Below are 21,604 nucleotides of genomic sequence, written 5' to 3'. Positions count from 1 at the left end.
TGCTTTTCCACATTCACAACCCTTCACTTTTTAAGCTGCTATTGACTCTACTCTCCTGTGACATCAGAGTTAATGATATATTTATTACCATGTGTAATAACGAGCACTGCTTTGGTAATAATATTATTTGGTAGGGTCCAGCACAATAGCCTAGTGACTAAAGTCTTCACCTTGCATGCGTCAGAATACCATATGAGTGCCAGAATCCCATTCTGGCGCCGGTTCTAATCCTGGCAGCCCCGCTTCCCTTCCAGCTCCCTGCCTGTGGCCTGGGAAAGCAGTCAAGGACGGCCCAAAGCTTTGGGACCCTGCACCCGCGTGGGAGACCCGGAAGAGGCTCCTGGATCCTGGCTTCGGATCGGCATAGCATCGGCCGTTGTGCTCACTTAGGGAGTGAATCATCGGACGGAAGATCTTCCTCTCTGTCTCTCCTCTCTGTATATCCGCCTTTCCAATAAAAATAATAATAATAATAAAAATAAATCTTTAAAAAAGAAAAGAAAAGCAAACACCTGAGAAAAATGATCAAACTGCACACTTGAAATGGATACATCTTATCTCTGAAAAACAGGAGGTTTTGACACAAATATCTAGGTCTCTCAAACCCATCTGGGAATCCTGGATTGAGTTTTGGGCTCCGGGCTCTGGCTTGGTTCAAAACTGGCTGCTGTAGGCATTTGGAGAGTGAGCCAGTGCATAGAAGATCTCTATTATTTGAGAAAATTAAACAAAAGGCTTACAAAAATTCTTAAAAGGCTGCATATTTCTGGATACGATTTAATACATATTCTTACAAAAAACAAAAAATTAAGAAATTGTGAAATAACTTTTGGTTTATCAGACCATAACTATTAGAAAATTTATATTTACTAAGAGGGCCTGGCGGCATGGCCTAGCAGCTAAAGTCCTCGCCTTGTATGCACCAGGATCCCATATGGGCGCCAGTTCTAATTCCGGCGGCTCCACTTCCCATCCAGCTCCCTGCTTGTGGCCTGGGAAAGCAGTCGAGGATGACCCAAAGCCTTGGGACCCTGCACCCATATGGGAGACCTAGAAGAAGTTCCTGGATCCTGGCTTCGGATCGGCATAGCATCAGTCGTTGCGCTCACTTGGGGAGTGAATCATCGGACGGAAGATCTTCCTTTCTGTCTCTCCTCCTCCTCCTCTCTGTATATCTGACTTTCCAATAAATAAATAAATCTTAAAAATGAATATTTAGTAAGATAAAGCAGCTGATAATCTCTTTCCTTAAAAAAAAACAGCAAGAACTTTTGATTACACTATATTAAAATAATTCAATATAACATACTTACCTATTTTATTAACCCCTAACTTTACAGGTTCTGCTTCTAAATTATTTAATTTACCAGTTTCTTGACTGTCACTAGCAGTGAGATTCAGAGATAACTGATTTGCACTCAGGTTTGCATGAAGTTTTTGAATTTCTGCCTCTTTTATTGCAAGCTTAATCCTAGTACAAAATAAGTAAAAAAATTATTAAAAAGATTCTCTAAAACTATATCCAAATTTTTTTTAACATTTCAAGTTGGTAGAGATTTTAAAATTTGAATATTAGCAGGATTTATAAACCCTTAAATGCCATTGCAGGACTCTAAATTTCTTATATGCCATTGGAAGGATAATAAACTTGCTTAGCCATTGCACAAACTTGAAAGATTCTAGTAACATTGAAAAACATATATACAGGTCCCAGCGTGGTAGCCCAGCAGCTAAAGCCCTCCTCCTGCACGCACTGAGATCTCACATGGGCACCGGTTGTAATCCCAGCGGCCCCACTTCCCATCCAGCTCCCTGCTTGTGGCCTGGGAAAGCAGTGGAGGACGGCCCAAAGAATTGGGAGCCTGTACCCAAGTGGGAGACCTGGAGGAGGCTCAAGGTCCTGGCTTTGGATCACAGCTCCAACCATTGTGTCCACCTGGGGAATAAATCAACAGAACACCTTCCTCTCTGTCTCTCCTCCTCTCTGTATATCTGATTTTCCAATAAAAATAAATATTTTTTAAAAGAAAAACATATACATAAAATATACATATGCATTCTACAAGTTAGAAGTGTCACCTTTTATACTAGATAAATTTACCCATGTATATGTAAAAAAAAATGTATGAGGTTATTTTTTATAATACCATTTACAATAGAAAAATGAGTAATTTTCCATAAGGAATAAATTATGACACAGAAAAGAATCCCAGACAGCTATTAAAATGAATGAACAGGGCTGGCACCTGGCTTAACAGTGAAGATACTACTTTAAGAAACTCATGCCCCATCCTGGAATACCTGGCTCTGGTTCCTGACTCTAGCTTCTTGCCCATGTGGACCCTGAGAGTCAGGGGTAAATAAGTGCCTGCTATCCACATGGAAGAACTGGACTGAATTCCAGGAAGTTCTGAGCTTGCAGCCCAGCCCAGCCCAGCCCAGCCCAGCCCAGCCCAGCCCAGCCCAGCCCAGCCCAGCTCTGGCCTTTGCAGGAATCTGAGGAATGAACCAGCAGCTGATACATACATGCTCTGCCTGTATAATGAAAATGAGACTAACTAGATACTGCTATCCATCCACAACCTATCTCAACATGAATGAATTTTTACAAGTGATGCTACATGAGAGAAATAGAATTGCGATACGTACAATGCTTATGCTTGTATGTATGTATGTGAGTGTAAATACACACATAACGGCAAAATACATATCTAACTCATGACAGTGAATACTCAGGGGAAAAATGGAACTAGCCAAAAAGAGCAAAGGGTGCTACACATCCTGCAGTGTTTACTTTCTACGTAGAGACAGATTTGAAACAAATATCACAAAATGTAAAGAGGAACCAATTCTTTGTTGTAGAATCACCAATATTTATTTCAATACTATCTAAACTTTCTTGATCATTTTAAAAAACCTCTCACCTAAAGATGTTAGTTTAATTATCACTTTAACTAAAGATGTTAGTATAACTTTGCTATACACATAATTTAAACATAATACCTTAACTCCGAAATCACCAACTTATTTGCTTCACAGCAGCCAACACAACTGTCTTCCTTGCTTGATAAACTACTTGTCTGGTGTTTTGGAAGAGATGATTTAAAACTAAATATTTCTCTTTTCAACTGCAAGTTTAAAAACAAACACAAGTAAACTTAGAAATGTAGGACACAATTTTTTACACAGAAATTCAAGTCTGGAAAACTATAAGCTATTAATGAAAGCAATCATGTCCTGGGATAGGAGAAATACGTCATGAAGTATTAAAATAGAAAAACTACAATGGCTTAAATAAACATAAGTTTATATAAATACATCAACATGAATACATCTCATATTGAGTGAAAAATCATGGTGACACACTATTTTCAAAAATATGCTCAGCAACATATATGTATTTATAGATGCCTGTATGTGGCAATATTTACTGTCCAAATGAATTCTACAATAGTTACTATTTATGAAGTGGGAGGGAGAGAATTGGGTCTGACAAGACACAGAAAGGTTTTAACTGTAAAATTTTATTCTAAAATACCCTGAGGTTAATATGGCAAAGTATGTGCCAGATTTTGTGAATGCTATGCTCAGTGGCCTCTGTACTTACTGTATGATTAAATAATACAGAAACTTTTAAAGTTGTGAAAAGGAGCAAGGTAAACAGCCTGTCTTTAAGCTATAATTCATTATCACATTATTCATTGTACTGTATTTAGCATGTTAACAAATATATATTACCATCCAACATACAGAATCATACATCAAAAAATTCTTGACACTGAGTTTAGATAGAATGTCAATTAAAATGAATACCATTTAAAAATTAAGTGAATACCATTTGCTTACTTTCCAATTTCAAACACATACTATATTTAAAAAGTCTATTTCTTTTATATTTTTTAGTATGTATTTAATTTTTATTGGAAAGATATACAGAGATGAGAGACAGGAAGATCTTCCATCCAATGATTCACTCCCTAAGTGAGCGCGATGGCCAGAGCTGAGCCAATCTGAAGCCAGGAGCCAGGAGCCTCTTCTGGGTCTCCCACACAGGTACAGGAACCCAAGGCTTTGGGCCGTCCTTGACTGCTTTCCCAGGCCACAAACAGGGAGATGGATGGGAAGCGAGGCCACTGGGATTAGAACCGGTGCCCATATGGTATCCTGGCAATGTGTGAGGCAAGGACTTTAGCCGCTATGCTACTGTACTCGGCCCTTACATTTTTTTATTTTGAATGTTATAGTACAATTCCATAGGGTCTCAGATTCCCATTCCCCGACTGATTTTCCCCATATTATAATAATAGTATAGTCCTTCATAAGTGGTATATTTAAATGATCAGCATCCTAGGATACAGATATGGCAGAGGGCTGAGAGGCAAGAATCATGTTCTAATATAAGTTCTGCCACTTAGTAGATGAGCAAGTTATTTATTTTCTTAAGTATATTTTCCTTTACTTCTAAAATGACGTGATACTGTGTTTAAATAAAATGATGATATGGAAATAGATGGCTTATAAGATCTTATCAATTGCATAATTATTGGGTATATAAAAGTTTAAAATTAATAAGAATCTAACATCTATACTGCTACACATTCACACAGGAAGCAAATCATGACATATTTAGTTATAATTTCTTCCCGATTTAACTTTGTTTTATATATATTATTAACAAATTCTTGACATCTTCTTCCCAATTTTTATGTTTATGTAACAAAGATGAAATATGGAAGACTATAGTAACAATACTTTAAACGTATATGGCATTCTAACCCGTAAAACAAAGTGTCTTAATATAAACCAGTAGGAAAATATAAATTAAAATTCATGACCTGAGTCTACTTTAAGGCTATAGTTAAAAAAATAAGTGAAACAGGTAAGAACTTGCAAAAATATGGAAAAATAAGAATCCTAATACATTGCTAGTGAGATTGCAAAAGTGTTGTACTCATTTGGAAAACAATGTGGCATAAATTTACCATTGGACCTAGCAATTCTTTTTCAGACATGAGAAAGAGATGAAAACATGTGTCCACAAAGAACACCATATACATCTGCATAAAAGCATTTCTTACAATATCCTAAAGCACAATATCCTGTTCACCAACTTAAAAACAGATAAACCAATGCGGTATGTCATACTGTTCAGCAATTAGAAGAAATGATATATAGGTATACATCACAACATGAATGATTCTATTTAAATGAAATGCCCAGAAAATCAAAAGCATGACAGAAACTGTTAGTGGTTTCCTAAAATTGTGTTTGTTAGAGGGAGGGGGTGTTAAAGGACCAAATCATAAATGGGTCCTGAATCTTTTGGTAATGATAGAAATCTTTGAAAACTAGATCATGGTAATTATTGCAAAACTCATGAACTTACTAAAAAGTGCTGAATAATAGACTTAAAATGGGTAATTTTTTTCAATATACTACAGATACTTCAATAAAGATATTTAAGTTCTGTACTATCCTCAATAGACAGTATCTGAAAGGCTAGGAAAGGATAATAGTAGAAAAGTATGGGAAAAAATAGGGATTAGATAGAAAAGAAACTGATAACTCAAAGTACAGACAGGTAAGGAAAAACTGAAACTAATAAGAGCACTGAGAGGGGCTGGCACAATAAGAGCACTGAGAGCGGCCGGCACTGTGGCACAGGAGCTAAGCCAGTGTCTGAGACATGAGCATCCCACATGGCTGCTGTTTGGGTCTTGACTGTTATACTTCTGCTGCAGCTCCCTAGTGATGGGAAGCCTGGGAAGATGGCCTACGTGTTTCCGTCTTACCCACATGAGAGATCCTAACGAAGGTCAAAGCTCCTGGCTTCAGCCTGGCCCAGCTCCGGCTGTTGAGACCATCTGAGGTGTAAAGCAACATATGGAAAACCTCTCTCACTGTGAAACTCTGACTTTCAAATAAATAAATGAGTAAAAATAAATAAATAAATATATATATATTTAAAAATTATGGCCTTTTATACTTTAGAAAAAAATTATTTCCAATACATAATCAAAGATGGCACATTTCCTTTCACAAATACTTACTGGCAACTGGGATATCAGCTTTTCTAAACTACTCAGCTCTATCCTTGAACTTTCAATTTCCTGCTGACACAAATCCAATCGCTCATTCTGTGTTGCAATGCGGACCTTTAATTCTCGGTTTTCATTCGCTAGAGAAAATTTTTCTCTAAGTATTTCATCTTTGTTCTCTAATTCACTCTCTAACTTTAAAACACTTTGTCTTGATTCAGTTAATTGTGCCATGACTTCTGAATTCTTCACTGCCATAAGTCTTAATTTTTCTTTCCCACTGTTATTATCTTCTTTTAGCTGCCTATAAAGAAAAAGCATTGAAATGAAAACAAAATACACATTCAGATTCATTATTCACAGTTAATTTCACCTTACACATTTTCAAGCCTAACTCTGAAAGCGTCCTTGCTCGCAGGCATCACCCTCTGCTTGAAACGCCTTGCAACTTCAGTTGGTTGGGGTTATTATTATTATTATTGTTCCTTGTTTACAGATAAGCAAAAAAAACTGAATTTCTCAGTGTCTCACAGTACATGGCAAGGAAGGAAAGTTCTTTTTAAATGTGTCAGGCCAACATTTAATTCCAAAAATTTTCAACACAATATTTTGCAGGTATCAAAACTTTTAAGTAGTGTAAGGAAAAGTATGAACTCCTCCTATCAAAGTTAACCTGTAATCTACTGTTAACAAATTAATAGTAATATTTTTAGTGTAAACATATAAACATACCAAATGTTAAAATAATCTTAAGTTTATTATATTCACATATTTGATTTTTTTCACATCTCTGAAATTATGATATTCACTAGTTACTAAAGAGTAGTTGTAGCTTCATTATCCATGTATACATAAACATGAATATGTTTCTGTCAGAAGGAAAAGGAAGGCAGGAGGTAACGATGGAGAACTTTAAGTCTACAGAAAACAAAGGCTGTGAGGAGTAGAAATGGTGGTAAGTCAGACATCTATGGAAGGAATTCTGAAGTAAGTGTTAAATAAACCGGCTCTACATAATTGCCAAGTTAGTTTAAGGATCTAACATTAAGGAATTTTTGCTTATTAAAGAATCATTTTCAAAAAAAAAAATCCTGCAAAAGATATTTTTGTTTATTTAGAAGGCAGAATTGCAGAGAAACAGAGACAATTATCTTTCCATCTGCTGGTTCACTCCCCAACTGGTCACTCAGCTGGGGCTGAGGAGCCTGGAACTCAATCCAGGTTTCCCACATGGATGGTAGGAGCCCAGGCATTGGGCCATCCTCCAATGCCTTCCCAGGCAAACCAACAGGAATATGGATTGGAAGTGGAGCAGTTGGGACTAGAACCCACACTGATGTAAGATGGTAATACTGCAGGCAGTGGCTTTATCTGCCATGCTGCAATGCTAACCCCGCAGGAATTCTACTAAACATTCCATCAGCACTCATTTCTTTTAAAATTTTATAGATCAAGTATCTCTTTTCTTTTAAAAGATACGGACCGGCATGTCAGCACAGCAGAGGACATCAAGAGTCTGTAGTACAGGATGGAAAGCAAAACAGGTTGGACAACTTGCCTGACCAAGCTTTGCAATAAGGGTCTGCAAAGCTGTGGATGAACTAAAGTGGAAGATTCAACACTGGTGCAACGAAGCCAACAATGCCTCAGAATTATCAAAACCACTTAAACAACTGTGGAACATTATTTCCCCCACGGGGTCTCCAATGTGTCATCAAATGACTGTCCCCCATTAGCAGGGGCTGACATAGTCTCACCGTTTCCCCACCTCTGCAGATGCAGGAGAAAAAAAATAGAAAGAACCAAAACATTTGTTCCACTCATCTTCCTCCACATCTCAACCTTAACCAACCTATCAGGAGGCCCATAGAGACATGCATCCCTCTCAACCATGTAATATTAAAAAAATAATAATTTAAAGAGATACTACATCTGTGTTATCTTTAAGCATATGTAAACACACTAATATACTCAACATTAGTACTAATACATTTCACTGCACTTTAACTTCAGAAATAAACTCATTAAAATGTATTTTTAAAAACCTGTAACTTATAAAAACAAAAAACAAATTCCTTGCATGCACCAGCATTACATATGGACACAGGTTCATGTCTTGGCTGCTCCACTTCCCATCCAACTCCTTGCCTGCAACCTGGGGAGGTAGTGCAGGATGACCCAAAGCCTTGGGACCCAAACTCTAGTCTAGTGGGAGAACCAAAAAAAGCTCTTGGCTCCTGGCTTCAGATTAGCTCAACATCAGCTATTAGGGCCATTTGGGGAATGGAGCAGCAGGTGGAAGATCTTTCTGTCTCTCCTTCTCTCAGAAATCTGCCATTAGAGGGCTCAGTGCAGTAGTCTAGTGGAAGTGCCCAAGTCCTTGCCTTGCATGCACCAGGGTGCCATAAGACTGCCAGTTCATGTCCTAGCTACTCCACTTTCCACAGAGCTTCCTGCTGTGGCCTGGAAAAGCAGTCAAGGACGGTCCAAAGCCATGGGATCCTGCAATCACATAGAAGACCCAAAAGAAGCTCCTGGCTTCAGATCCACTCAGTGCTGGCTGTTATAGTCACTTTGGGCATGAACCAGCAGTGGAAGATCTTTCTCTCCTTCTCTGTAAATCTGCATTTCCAATAAAAACAAAAAACGTTAAAGAGAAGATTTATTTATTTTTATTGGAAAGTTAGATATACAGAGAGGAGGAGAGACAGAGAGGAAGATCTTGCGTCTGATGATTCACTCCCCAAGTGATCACAGCAACTGGAGCTGCACCAATCTGAAGCCAGGAGCCAGGAGCCTCCTCCCAGTCTCCCATGCAGGTGCAGGGTCCCAAGGCTTTGGGCCGTCCTCGACTGCTTTCCCGGGCCACAAGCAGGGAGCTGGGTGGGAAGTGGGGCCGCTAGGTTTAGAACCGGTGCCCATATGAGATTCCAGTGACATGCATGGCGAGGACTTTAGCCACTAGGCTACCGTATTGGGCCCCAAAATAAATATTTTTTTTTAAAAAAAGCAAATAAATAAAGAAAAAGCAAAAATAACTTATATTATGGAAGCTATTTTAGTCATGAAGCCCATACTTCTACATAATGTATACCCATGATTACTACAATTTATAAAATATTATGGCTTAAAATTCTTTTTTCAAATTTCTATACAAAAACCCTTTTCCACAAGAGTATACTGTACCTTAATTTCTCTTTCATAATTTCAAGTTCACTTTTATATAAACCACATTTTTCTTGCAGCCTTTTATTTTCTTTTTCACAGTTAATCAGGTTTTTCTCTAATACTTCTTCCTCAGCTTGAACCTGAAACAGTAAGTTATTTTTAAGTGTATATACTAGTAAAAATTGTCAAAAAAAAAAGTGTACATACTAGTAAGGTCTTAAGTTTTAGTATTTCCAAGCCGAAAATGTAAGTTTTGATTTCAGAACTGAGCAGAATATGTATCTAAATATTTCACAGGTTTAAGTCTTCAGTCATACAGTGAAAAGCAGCATTCATAAGAAAGGGAGGAGGATGATATTACCAGTTAAGAAATCCTTAACAAGGTTTTAATGCCCATTGACACATATGAGAGCAGAAGGGGACATGGGACAGACTGGACTACTGTGCTGCACAAACTGGCCAACCAGGGCAGGGGGCGGGCCTGGTGGGGGTTATTATGGGTCGCTCCAACTAGGCTGCAGCTCCCACTGGTTTATGTGAGGGCCAAGTGTGTGCTGGGCAGAGCCAGCCTGGACTGCAACACCCATTGGTTCCAGTGGAAGACAGGGATGGAAACAGAACCAACCCAGCAATTGCAACCACCCACTGATCGGGGTGATGGACTGTACTGGGCCCTGTGCTGGCTAGTACATACAAGAATCTGGTCTGGGAACACCTCAGACAAAGTTTCTTTGGAGATCCCCCCCAATCGAGCTTCTGGACTCAGAGCCCTAACCATCAAAAGACAGAGGACAGAACAAGTCAATCAATCACCTCAGCCATATGTTGGCAATGAAAAACAGGGCAAATGGTGACTCTAAGATGGACTATGTCAATGAGTGGATTCTTCAATGATCTCATCATGCTTGGAGTGGTGAGAGTGGCAGCAATTCAGAACTGTTGAACTATCAACACCACTTGAACAAGACCCTCAAAGCATGCCCCACATTTGGGACCTTGGGTGGGTGGGAGACTGGGTGGGGCTTTTCCCTTAAAATCCCCTTTTGCATCAGATATATTAAGGAAACAAAATTTTAAAAACTCCTTAACAACATCTAAAATAAGCAAAAAAGTACTGCCACTTGAAAAAAAAAAAAAAAAAGGAAAAAAGGACTATTGACCTAAGTGGACAAAGCAAGCAAGTAACACAGAAATGGTTGCATCTAAGTCACTAAAGCCTAATTAGAGTACTAAAGTTCTAGATGGGTGCTGATTTGTGTCCTGGCTGCTCCACTTCTGATTCAGCTCCCTGCTAACATACCTGGGTAAGGAACAAAAGATGGGAAGCTATGCGCAAGACCTGCCAGGACCTGCCAGGTACTCTATTCCTCCTACAGATGGCCTTTCCAAAAATTTTTTTCTAATATATTCCATTCCAACATAAACCTTCAAAAACAGTGAACCGATTAATTTGCACCTAAGGTTTTGTTATCTGGGACCAGGGCTATGGAACAGCAGGTAGACACTGACTAGAATGTTGGCACCCCACATGGACACCAGTTCTAGTCACAGCTCTTTCACTTTTAGTCCAGCCCCCTGCTAACGAGCCTAGGAAAGCAGCAGCAGATGATGTAAGCACTGGGGTGCCGGCCACACAGGAGAGCTAAACTGAGTTCCAAGCTCACGGCTTCAAGCAGGCCTTTCCCTGATCACTGCAGCCATTTGGGAAATGAACGAGAAGACAGAAAATCTCTGTCTCTCCCTCTACAATCCTGATTTTCAAATACTAATATTCACACTGGTTAGTAGTATTTAACAGTTTTACTGAACAGAAATGCCAAACTCAGTCCGTTCCCTTAATTTTAGCATATAATATGGTTGATGAGTCTACATGTTGTTACTTTAGCAATCTTAATGCTTCACAGTAACACATCACTTAACATCAATATATCCTGAATAATATGGCACTAGGTGATTTTTATTATTGTGGAAACATGGAGAAGATTTAGAAAAAGATGCCTATGAAGCCACTAGGCAAGATGCAAGTGTTCTGTCATTAACTTAAACATCAGTGTGCACAGCATCACTGTACCTGGCTGCAGCTTATTTTCTTTGCTTTCTTTCATTAATTGGTCTTTTCTTTAATTCTCTCCTCCCTTTGTATACTTTTACTTTGAAATTTTTTTTTCTCATTTCAATTATGTTAACAGAAGCACTACACCATGTCTTCTAAATTCCTCCCATAGAAATCATCTTAGTAACATCTAAGTTTCTAAGACCAAAGATATTTCATCAAAAAACTTCATTTTTCGATCAACCTCCCACCTAAACTCTTCTGTATTTTTATTTACTTTCTCCCCTTAGGTGAAAATCATATTTTCTTTTTATCTTTATTATTATTTTATGATACAGTTAAAGAAGCTTCTGGGATCTCCCTTATTCCCTTCTCAATTCCCCCCGCCCCATGGAGTTCCTCTGTATTATTACTAAAGTACAGTTCTTCACACACAGTAATATGTCCATCCTTGCGGACATGGAAAATGGCAGAGAGTCCAGCATCCTATTGTCAAGATATAATAAACAGTTTCATTATCAGTCCATCTTTGAAAGTAGAGATGCATACTACATTCTATCCTCACATCTGGATATATTAGTCTCCATTTCACACTTATTGTACATCTCTTTAAATGAAGTCACAATACAAAATCAACAATAGAAAAAAAATTGGAAATTCACAATGCCATGAAGTTAAATAACATGTTACTAGATATGGCAGTCTCCATTTCACAGCTACTATATATCCCGTAAGTGAAAACGCACAAAACAAAATCAACAACAGGAAGAAAAAAGAAATTAACAACACCATGAAGTTAAATAATATGCAACTGAACGACGAATGTGTCACTGAAGAAATGAAAAAGAAAAGCAAGAACCTTCTTGAAGAAAATGATACTTCTGTATGATCTTTGAGTCATTGAAGAATTTAATCAGAAGAAACTGCTGAGGAGAATCAAGATGGCAGAATAGAGTAAGGACACATTTAAACGGACGGAAAAACATTTAATCAGGATGAAGCAGAGAGGACACATTCCAGGAAATAGGAGAGGACAGAACAACAGCAGAGGAGTACCTGGAGACTGACAGACACAGGAAAGCAGTGAAAATAATGGTGTGATGTTGCAGTGACTGATACTCCAATGGCATTCAGCTACTGGCGATCTGAACTCCACCAGCAGCCGGAACTCCACCAGCAACAAGGTGGGAAGGGACTTTCACTGGGAGCTTAGGAGGTGAACCCAGACAAAGAACTATCCATACTGCTGGTCAGTTTGATTTGACCAGGAGCAGAGACAGAGCAGCAGATCCCAGAAAGGCAGTGCGAGAACAGAGTGGATTTCACAGCCCAGTCAGCTAGAGCTGAATTGGGCGCCATTTTCATTAGGGAGGCAAAGGCAAGTGAAAGGATACACTGAGCTGGGAGTGAACTCATTTCTGACTCAGTGAATTGCATCAATGTGGCATTCCAGAGGTTCCACTCAAGACAGGTCTGGGTAGCCCTCAGATCTGATGGCTAGCAGATCATGAACTCTACTAGTGACATGTCAGGCGCCATTTTGTACACTGCGGCAAAAGTTTTAGGACTGCAGGGGACAACAGTGAACTACACATGTGCTGAGCTCTCAAGAACTTACTGAGTTTCGTGGACTGCACTGGCCTGCAGGAAAATAATACTGACTATGGCATCGTATGAGTTAAAATAGGTTCTTGCAGCACCAGACCTAATGGCCAACAGGTTCCGGCAAGATCAGCACCACCAACAACCTAAATATATAGGACACCTGGTGTCTCTCTAATCCCAGGACCTGCTCCAACTGGAAGAGGGAGAATGGTTGCAGAGACAAAAGTGAAACCTCAGCAAGGTATCACAGGAGGTGGAGAGTGGTGAGCCAGGAGCTGGTGCTACACAGACCATGGTGGAAATCTAACATAAGAACCCAGAACAGAGAGTTGCTGCAGGGAGTGGCACAAGTGGCTGCAAACAAAGAGCTGGGTACCAACTGCAATAAGTAAAATCAAACTATAGACCTGTGGGTGACACAGATTAGAAACCTGCCCCAAGAAGAAGACTCTGCTAACCAGAAGTACAATGATCAAGAGCAAAAGAAGAGACAAAGGCACAATGAATATTACTGAAAACTCCCCTGCAAAGGAGCAAAACCCTATGCCTACCTCAGGGTTAACTGAGGAAGACATTGAGAAAATGGGGGACACAGAATCCATAAGACTCATTTTAAAGATTCTGGTCAAAAATGAGAAGCTCATGCAAGAGTTCAAAGAATTTAAGGAAGCAGTAAAGCAAATCAAGACTGGAATATCAGAAATTAAGAACACAGTAGAGCAAATTACAAGTACAGTGGAGAATCTCCAAAATAGAATGAAGGAAGCAGAAGAAAGAATCTCAGAATTGGAAGATAACTCCTATCATCAGGGGAGAAGCAAACAAAAAGCTGGAAGCAGAGCTGTATCAGGCCAAAAAAAGTATTCAAGAATTGAAAGACACTATTAAGAGGCCAAATGTAAGAGTTATGGGAGTCCCGGAAGGTACAGAAAGAGCAACTGGAAGGGAAATTTTCCCTAATCTAGAGAAAGAATTGGGAAACAAGATCCAGAAGGGCCACAGAACTTCCAACAGGCCTGATCAAAAGCGATCTTCACCAAGACACGTTACCATGAAGCTCTCTTCAGTCAAACATAAGGAAAAGATTCTTAAATGTGCACGTGAAAAAAAATCAACTGACATGTAAAAGAATGCCAATTGAATTCACAGGAGATCTCTCACAGGAAACTCTACAGGCCAGAAGAGAATGGAGTGACATATTCCAGATTCTAAAACCAAAAAACTGTCAGCCTAGGATAACATATCCAGCAAAGCTTTCTTTTGTCTTCAAAAATGAAATAAAATTCTTCCACAGGAAAAAAAAGTTAAAAGAATTTGCCTCTTCCAAACCTGCTCTACAAATGATACTTAAAGATGTTCTCTTGACAGAGAAGAGGAATAGCACCAAACAAAACCAAAGACAAATGTGAAGAACATCCCAGTAAAATGACAACAGAAGACTAAACCAATGAACAACCCATTCCTAAAATGACAGGACCAAAGTACCACCTATGTATATTTAACTCTAAATGTAAATGGTTTAAGCTCAGTCAAACATCATAGATGAGTAGACTGGATTAAAAAACAAAATCCATCTACTTATGGTCTAGAAGAGACATATTCCACCAACAAAAATCAGCAGAAACTATATTGCATCGGTTTTGATGTTTTCTGTTAGTTTCATCTCTTCAAAACACTTACTTCTGATTAAATCTTTCAATGACTCATAGATCATACAGTAAATTCATTTTCTTCAAGAAGGTTCCTGATTTTCATTGCTTCAGCTATACATGCTAGTTGTGTCTCAGGTGCTTTACTTCCCATCCAGCTACCAGTTGATGTGCCTGGCAAAGCAGTGGAAGATGGCCGAGATCTATGGGCCTGTGCACTGACATAACCAACTGGGAGTAAATTCCTGGCTACCTGCTTTGGCCCAGCCTAGCCTTTGCCACTGCAGCCATTTGGGGGAGTGAATCAGCTCTGTTTCTCCATCTCTCTCTCTCTGTAACTCTGCTTTTATACAAAATTTTAAGGAGCTGCAGGTATGGTAGCAGCATCCCATATGGGAACCAGGTCAAGTCCCCTCAAGACGAAGTCTCTGGTATCAGTACCTCTTTATCAGCCCTCTCTTTCAAGATCAGTATCTGAATATTCAACTTTTGTCCTTCATTCATACAGGTGTTATTACCACATGGTATTACCTAAAGATATTAAATAAATATATAAAACTCACCATATTCCTACAAAGAATCAGTTCAAAAATGTTTGCTCTGAGAAGCAGTTCTAAGTGGCATTCTGAGTGGTAGGCTGAGGGAGACCAGGTGATACTTCTATAATCTAACTCGGCCATCATTTTCAAAGGTGATGAAAATGAATTTCCTAATCTAATTTCTCTAGGTCTATTCTCGACTTACTGCCCCATCTCTCTATATATTTTATTCCTTATCCTCTCTACTTCTTTCCCTCCTTGGATAAGAGAGTTTCTGCTAACAGAAAGACTGATAAGGGGTTCAGAACGATGGCTTAATGGCTAAACCCAACCCTTGTGAACTGGGATCCAATATGGGTATTGGTTTCTGTCCCGGCTGCTCCACTTTCCATCCAGGTCCCTGCATGAGGCTTGGGAAAGCAGTGGAGGATAGCGAAAGTCTTCGGACTCTGCACCCATGTGTGACACTTGGCTTCCAAATGGCTCAGCTTCAACTGTTGTGACCAATTGGGGAGTAGACCAGCAGATGGAAAACCTTTCTGTCTCTCCTCTTCTCTATAAATCTTATCTGCCTTTCCAAAAATAAAAACAAAAAATTTTTAGAAAAAAAGACTGATGAATGTTATCTTTCACTAATATTTATAAATTCTTTAAGAACTGAATCATGATGAAATTGTGTTTTTCTCTTCTATGATTCTAAACACTTTATCTTTAGAATACGTACAAGAAAACAAGACACTGAAGTTATGAAACTATTACCTTTTCCAGTTTTTCAGCTACTTTTTCTTTATATTGTTGGAAAGCTTTACTCAGCTCTTCAGCATTATTTAGTGCTTCATTTCTCTGTCGTTCAGCTCTGAAGATTAATATGCAGCAGTTGAACAATTAAGAATAATTAGAAAGAAGCAAATTTTTGTATGAAAAAGAGTATTAGGCTTAAACTGTAAAATAAAGACGATCATTTTTGCTATCAATATGAAAATCACAAAACACCTCTAAACCATGCAACATACATAAACTCTTGGATGTTGTCATGTTTTATTTTTCCATCTTACCTAGAAAAGATATATTAGTGAAGGAGCCTAAAATTGGATGATAAACTTTTAAACATTCTGTACAAGATGAAAATACTAAAGATACTCATCAAATTTTGTGACCCAAATGATGGTAAATTGTCAAAAAGATATTTCAAACAATAGCTTCTATTTATACTAGATATAAAATATGAACAAATAAATAGAAAAATATTCAACTATCACCAAGCAATGCTTAAGCCCGACCTTGCTGCCTCACCTCTTAGCTGACCCTGACCATGACTCATTTTTTTTTAAAAGATTTATTTTTATTATTTTTTTATTGGAAAGGCGGATATACAGAGAGGAGAGACAGAGAGGAAGATCTTCCATCTGATTCACTCCCCATGTGAGCGCAACGGCCGATGCTATGCCGATCCAAAGCCAGGAGACTCCTCCCAGTCTCCCACGCAGGTGCAGGGTCCCAAAGCTTTGGGCCGTCCTTGACTGCTTTTCCGGGCCACAGGCAGGGAGCTGGAAGGGAAGCGGGGCTGCTGGGATAGAACCGGCGCCTATATTGGATCCCGGGCGTGCAAGGTGAGGACCTTAACCACTTGCGCCACCACACCGGGCCTGACCACGACTCATTTTTACACTGATTAAGAATATTGTGTTACTGGTTTACATTCAGAACTCAACGAACAACACCTGCTGGCGTGGATGTGGAGAGAAAGGCACCCTCCTTCACTGCTGGTGGGAGGGTAGGTTAGTATAACCATTGTGGAAATCATTATGGAGAGTGCTTGAGGAATTGCAAATAAACTTGCCATATGACCCAGCTATCCCGTTCCTAGGAATATACCCAATAGAAGTGAATCCTGCATGTGAGAAGGGGATCTGTAATCCTCTATTTGCAGCAGCACAATCTACAATAGCAAAGACATGGAAACAATCCAGATGTGTGTCCAACAAAGAGTGGTTAAAGAAACTGTGGTACCTCTACTCCATGGAATATTATTCAGCTATTAAGAATGAAATTATACTATTTACAAGTAGAAGGTTCCAACTAAAGACCATTATGCTCAGTGACTTGAGTTCTGTTCTACTCAATCTCAAAAGAACAAATACCATATATCCTTTCTTACATAAGAAAACCAGCATGGAAAGTGTAACTTCAATATTCCGATCCACTGTTTTTTGTATGTTTGTTTTTTTGACTGTATCCCATGTATTCTGATGTTTTTTATTTTAGTTTTCTTTATTCCAAATAATTTATTTTCTCTTGTCGAATTCATCAATGGCTCATATATTACATGGTGGCATCATTTTTCTCAAGAGATTTTTGTGTTTCCTTTTCGTCACCCATATGTTGGTTACTCAGTGTCACGTTTTCTCATGATGCTATAATTTGTTGTTATTGTTGAGGCTGTTGCTCTAACTCATAGCAGTTGTTGATCTTGTTTCATGGCTTCTCAATTATGGAACTGGATAGTGATGGAGTACTGCGGTCTATTATATCCATATGTGGGGGTATAATGGGACATGCATCCCTGCTTCCAGGGATACTGACTGAATATACAAATTATTTTGAGAAAATATTACTCTTTCTAAAAGATTTACTCATTCAGACATTCAGAGCTACATATGTGGACAATTCTGGGGTATCTATTCTATTTCTTCATCCTTCGATTCATTGATTTTATACATTGTTGTTTTGGTCAGTATTTGGTTTATTTCCTTCCTTATTTTGATTATTTCTTTTTTCCTGCTCATCTTGGGATGATTCTGCTGATTTTTCATTAGCTCCTTCAAACATATGGTTAGCCCATTTACTTGGTGCTTTTGTAATTTCTGACAAACACTGAAATAAACTTTCGTCTTAACACCTCCTTCTTTGTATCTAATAAGTTTTGATATGTTGTGTTGATGTTTTAAGCATTTTTTAAAATTTCACCTTTGACTTTTTCTATAACCCACTGTTCATTTAGCAGCATATTATTCAGTCTTCAAGTATTTGCATATCTTTTGGGGTATTCTGATTTGTTGCCAGTTTCACTCCATGATGGTCAAGAAGATCCATGCGGCCCAGCATGGTGGTCTAGTGGCTAACGTCCTTGCCTTGAATGTGCCAAAATCCCTAATGGGTGCCAATTATAATCCCAGCAGCTCCACCTCCCATCCAGCTCCCTGTTTGTGGCCTGAGAAAACAATTGAGGATGGCCAAAGCCTTGGGACCCGGCACCCAGCACCCACATGGGAGACCCGGAAGAGCTCCAGGCTCCCAGCTTCGAATTGGCTCAGCTGTGGCCACTGTGGTCACTTGAAGAGTCAATCATCAGACAGAAGATCTTTCCCTCTGTCTCTCCTCCTCTCTATATATACCTGACTTTGCAATAAAAGTAAATAAATCTTAACAAAAAAAAGAAAAGGAAAGAAAAGAGAAGAAAAGAAAAACCCAGTTAATGCTGGAGACGGTGTCTTAAAAAAAAAAGAGGATGCGTGGTATAATTTTGATTTTTTTTTTTATTTGTGGAGGCTTGTTTTGTGCCTATACTATGATCAATCCTGAAGAAGGTTCCATGTATTGATGAAAAAAGGTATTCTGTATCTTTAGAATGGAACATTGTATAGATACCAATTAATTCCATTTCTTGTATTGTTTGGGTGAACTGTTCTTGACTTTGAGTTTCTATCTCATCAATCTGTCCACTGAGGTTAGTGGGTTCTCAACTATTATTGCATCGGAGTTTATTTTTCCCTTTAAATCTGTATTTTTTTCACATAGATAGGTACCCTGGCATTTGGTGCACATACATTAATATGATTTCTTCTTGCTGAATAGATCCCTTGAGAATTATGTGGTATCCTTCATCTATTTTTAACACTTATCACATTCATGTGTATATTATCTGATATAACAATGGCTACATCAAGCCCAGTGGGATAGCTCAGTGGCTAAAGTCCTTACCTTGCACGTGCCAGAATTCCATATGGGCACTAGTTGCGTCCCAGTGGCCCTACTTCCTATCCAGCTCCCTGCTTGTGGCATGGGTAAGCAGTTGAGGACAGCCCAATGCCCTGGGACCCTGCACCCATGTGGGAGACCCTAAAGAGGCTCCAGGCTCCTGGCTTCAAGACAGGTGTAGCTCTGGCAGTTGCAGCCGCTTGCGGCATGAATCAGTGATGGAAGATCTTCCTCTCTATCTGACTTTGCATTAAAAATAAATGTCACTTAAAAAAAAAAAGGAATGGTACATCAGCTCATTTTTCCTTTAAATTACCTGGAATATACTTTTTTATTCTTTCACTTTTATTTTCCGCAAACCTTTGCTGGTGAGTTATATTTCCTGTAAGCAATAGATATGAGATTTGTCTTTCGATTTGTCTACTAAGCCATGACATTTGATTGATGACTTTAACTCTTTTACATTCAGGATTAACATCAATAGGTAGTGATTTGGTACTCTTATTTTAGGATTGTTCATTGTTTATTTCATCTTCTTTTGTGGTTTTATAGGGACGCTCACCACATGTGCCTTTGGATTTGGTAGTCGTTATTTCTTTTCTGTCAGTAGGACATCTTTAAGTAACATTCGTAGAACAGGTCTGGCAGAGGCGAAGTCTTTCAGCTTTTGCTTGCTGTGAAAGTATTTTCTTTCATTTTCAAAGATACAGGAACTGTTTGCTGGGTATGTTATTCTGGACTGACAATTTTTTCCACTTTAGGATCTGCAATATGTCACTGCATTCTGCTCTGGTCTACAGAAATTCCTCTGAGAGCTCAGCTGTGAGTTTGATTGGGGTTCCTCTATAAGTCATAACTGACTTTTTCATGTGAATACTGAATGATATTTTCTTTAAGTTCAAAACGAAGAGAGCTTGAATACAATGTGTTGGGGCAAGGATTGTTTTTGGCAACTCTATTGGAAGTTTTGTACCCCTTTTGCATTCTGTTTCCCAATTCTTTTCTCCATGTTTGGAAAGTTCTCAATTATTATTTCATTGAATACATCTTTTAACTTAGCTTCTCTTTCTGTGTCTTGTGGAACTCCCATTACTCTTATGTGTGGGATTTTTTGTTTGTTTGTTTTAAAGACTTATTTATTTTTATTAAAAAGGCACATACACAGAGAGAAGGAGCTACAAAGAGAAAGATATTTCAAGTGCTGGTTCTTCCCCCAAGTGACTACATGGCCAGAGCTGAGCCAATCCGAAGCCAGGAGCCAGGAGCTTCTTTTGGGTCTCCATCATGGTGCAGGGTCCCAAGTTTTGGGCCATCCTCTACTGCTTTCCCAGCCAACAAGCAGAGAGTATGAGGGGAAGTGGAGTAGCCAAGCACCCATATAAGATTCTAACGGATGCAAGGCAAGGATTTAGCCACGAGGCTATCACAGTAGGCCCTTCTGTATTGCTTTTAAGCAGGTCATGCAATTTAATTTCAGAAGTAAATAAATGTCATTGCAATGCTAATAATTATCAGTATCCTCAAGAGTTAAGCCCAATTTAGAAGGCCAATCATAATAAATGAACATACAAATTCTAATGGAAAATAAGAAATAATGGATAAAAATCCTTAGGTATTTCACTGTCAAATGTCTAACATTATTTCAATCCAAAAATTAAATAAATATTTTATTTAAGATTTATCTACTCGAAAGTCACAATTACAGAAGCAGAAGAAAGGATAGAGTGATCATCCATCTACCGGTTTACTACCCAGATGGTAGCCATGGCCTTGGCTGGGTCAGGATGAACCAGGAACCAGGAGCTTCTTCCAGGTTTCTCAAACAGGTAGTAGAGGCCCAAACACTGGGCCTCCCTGACTATTAGCAGGGAGCTGGATCAGAGTACAGCAGCAGTGATTAGAACTAGCACTCATACGGGATTCGGTGTTGCAGGTGGCAGCTTATCTGCTATGCCATACAACAGGCCCTGTCTAGAATTTTAGATAACATATACTTTTAGTCTCTTTTACAAAAATTATTTGTATTAAAAACACACATACCTTTTTCCTTGTTTAGTTTGTTCAAGTAAGTCCACCTTCAACTTTATACATTCCTCTTTGCACTGTTGTAAACTCTGTTCCTTTTCAGTCACCATTTTTTGACTCTGTTCTAATTTATTCTCTGCCTCTCTGTAAAATAAATGGCATTTTAAAAAGACTATTAATGTGATTACTCCAGGTGTACAAAATGAATTAAACATTAGTAATCCTATTACCAATCTGTTAGTTAAAAGACAGAATATGAGATAAACAGTATGTTCAATGCCTTGAACTGAAAGGTTTTTTTTTGATGTTTGCTTATTTTTTAAAGATTTGCTTATTTATGCTTTTAAAAGTAGAATTAAAGAGAGGCAGCTCATCAGCAGGAAGCTGGGTCAGAAGCACACCAGGGATGTGAACTAGTACTGCTGTGTGGGATACATGTGATTTAAGCAACAGCTTAACCCAATATATGACACGCACCCCTAACTCTTATATACATATAAGGATTTATTTATTTGAAAAGCAAAGTGCCATATAAGAGAAAGGGAAAGA

The 21,604-nt window shown here is 38.7% G+C and overlaps 1 protein-coding gene across 1 annotated transcript in view; it reads right to left on the bottom strand.

Annotated features, from left to right (window-relative positions):
* Positions 1-21,604, bottom strand: part of CCDC18 (coiled-coil domain containing 18) — an 85,727-nt gene that overhangs the window by 50,354 nt on the left and 13,769 nt on the right. The window contains exons 6-11 of the mRNA XM_040998284.1: positions 21,071-21,199; positions 15,812-15,908; positions 9,225-9,346; positions 6,051-6,342; positions 3,004-3,128; positions 1,314-1,471 (exon numbers count right to left, since the gene is read on the bottom strand). Coding sequence (XP_040854218.1) covers positions 1,314-1,471; positions 3,004-3,128; positions 6,051-6,342; positions 9,225-9,346; positions 15,812-15,908; positions 21,071-21,199 — 923 coding nt within the window. The remainder of the gene's footprint in view (positions 1-1,313; positions 1,472-3,003; positions 3,129-6,050; positions 6,343-9,224; positions 9,347-15,811; positions 15,909-21,070; positions 21,200-21,604) is intronic.

Source organism: Ochotona curzoniae, unplaced genomic scaffold (genome assembly GCF_017591425.1).
Source record: "Ochotona curzoniae isolate NIBS_2020 unplaced genomic scaffold, NIBS_Ocur_1.0 scaffold_1037, whole genome shotgun sequence".
Taxonomy (NCBI): Eukaryota; Metazoa; Chordata; class Mammalia; order Lagomorpha; family Ochotonidae; genus Ochotona; species Ochotona curzoniae.
This window is presented reverse-complemented; position numbering and strand designations above follow the sequence as displayed.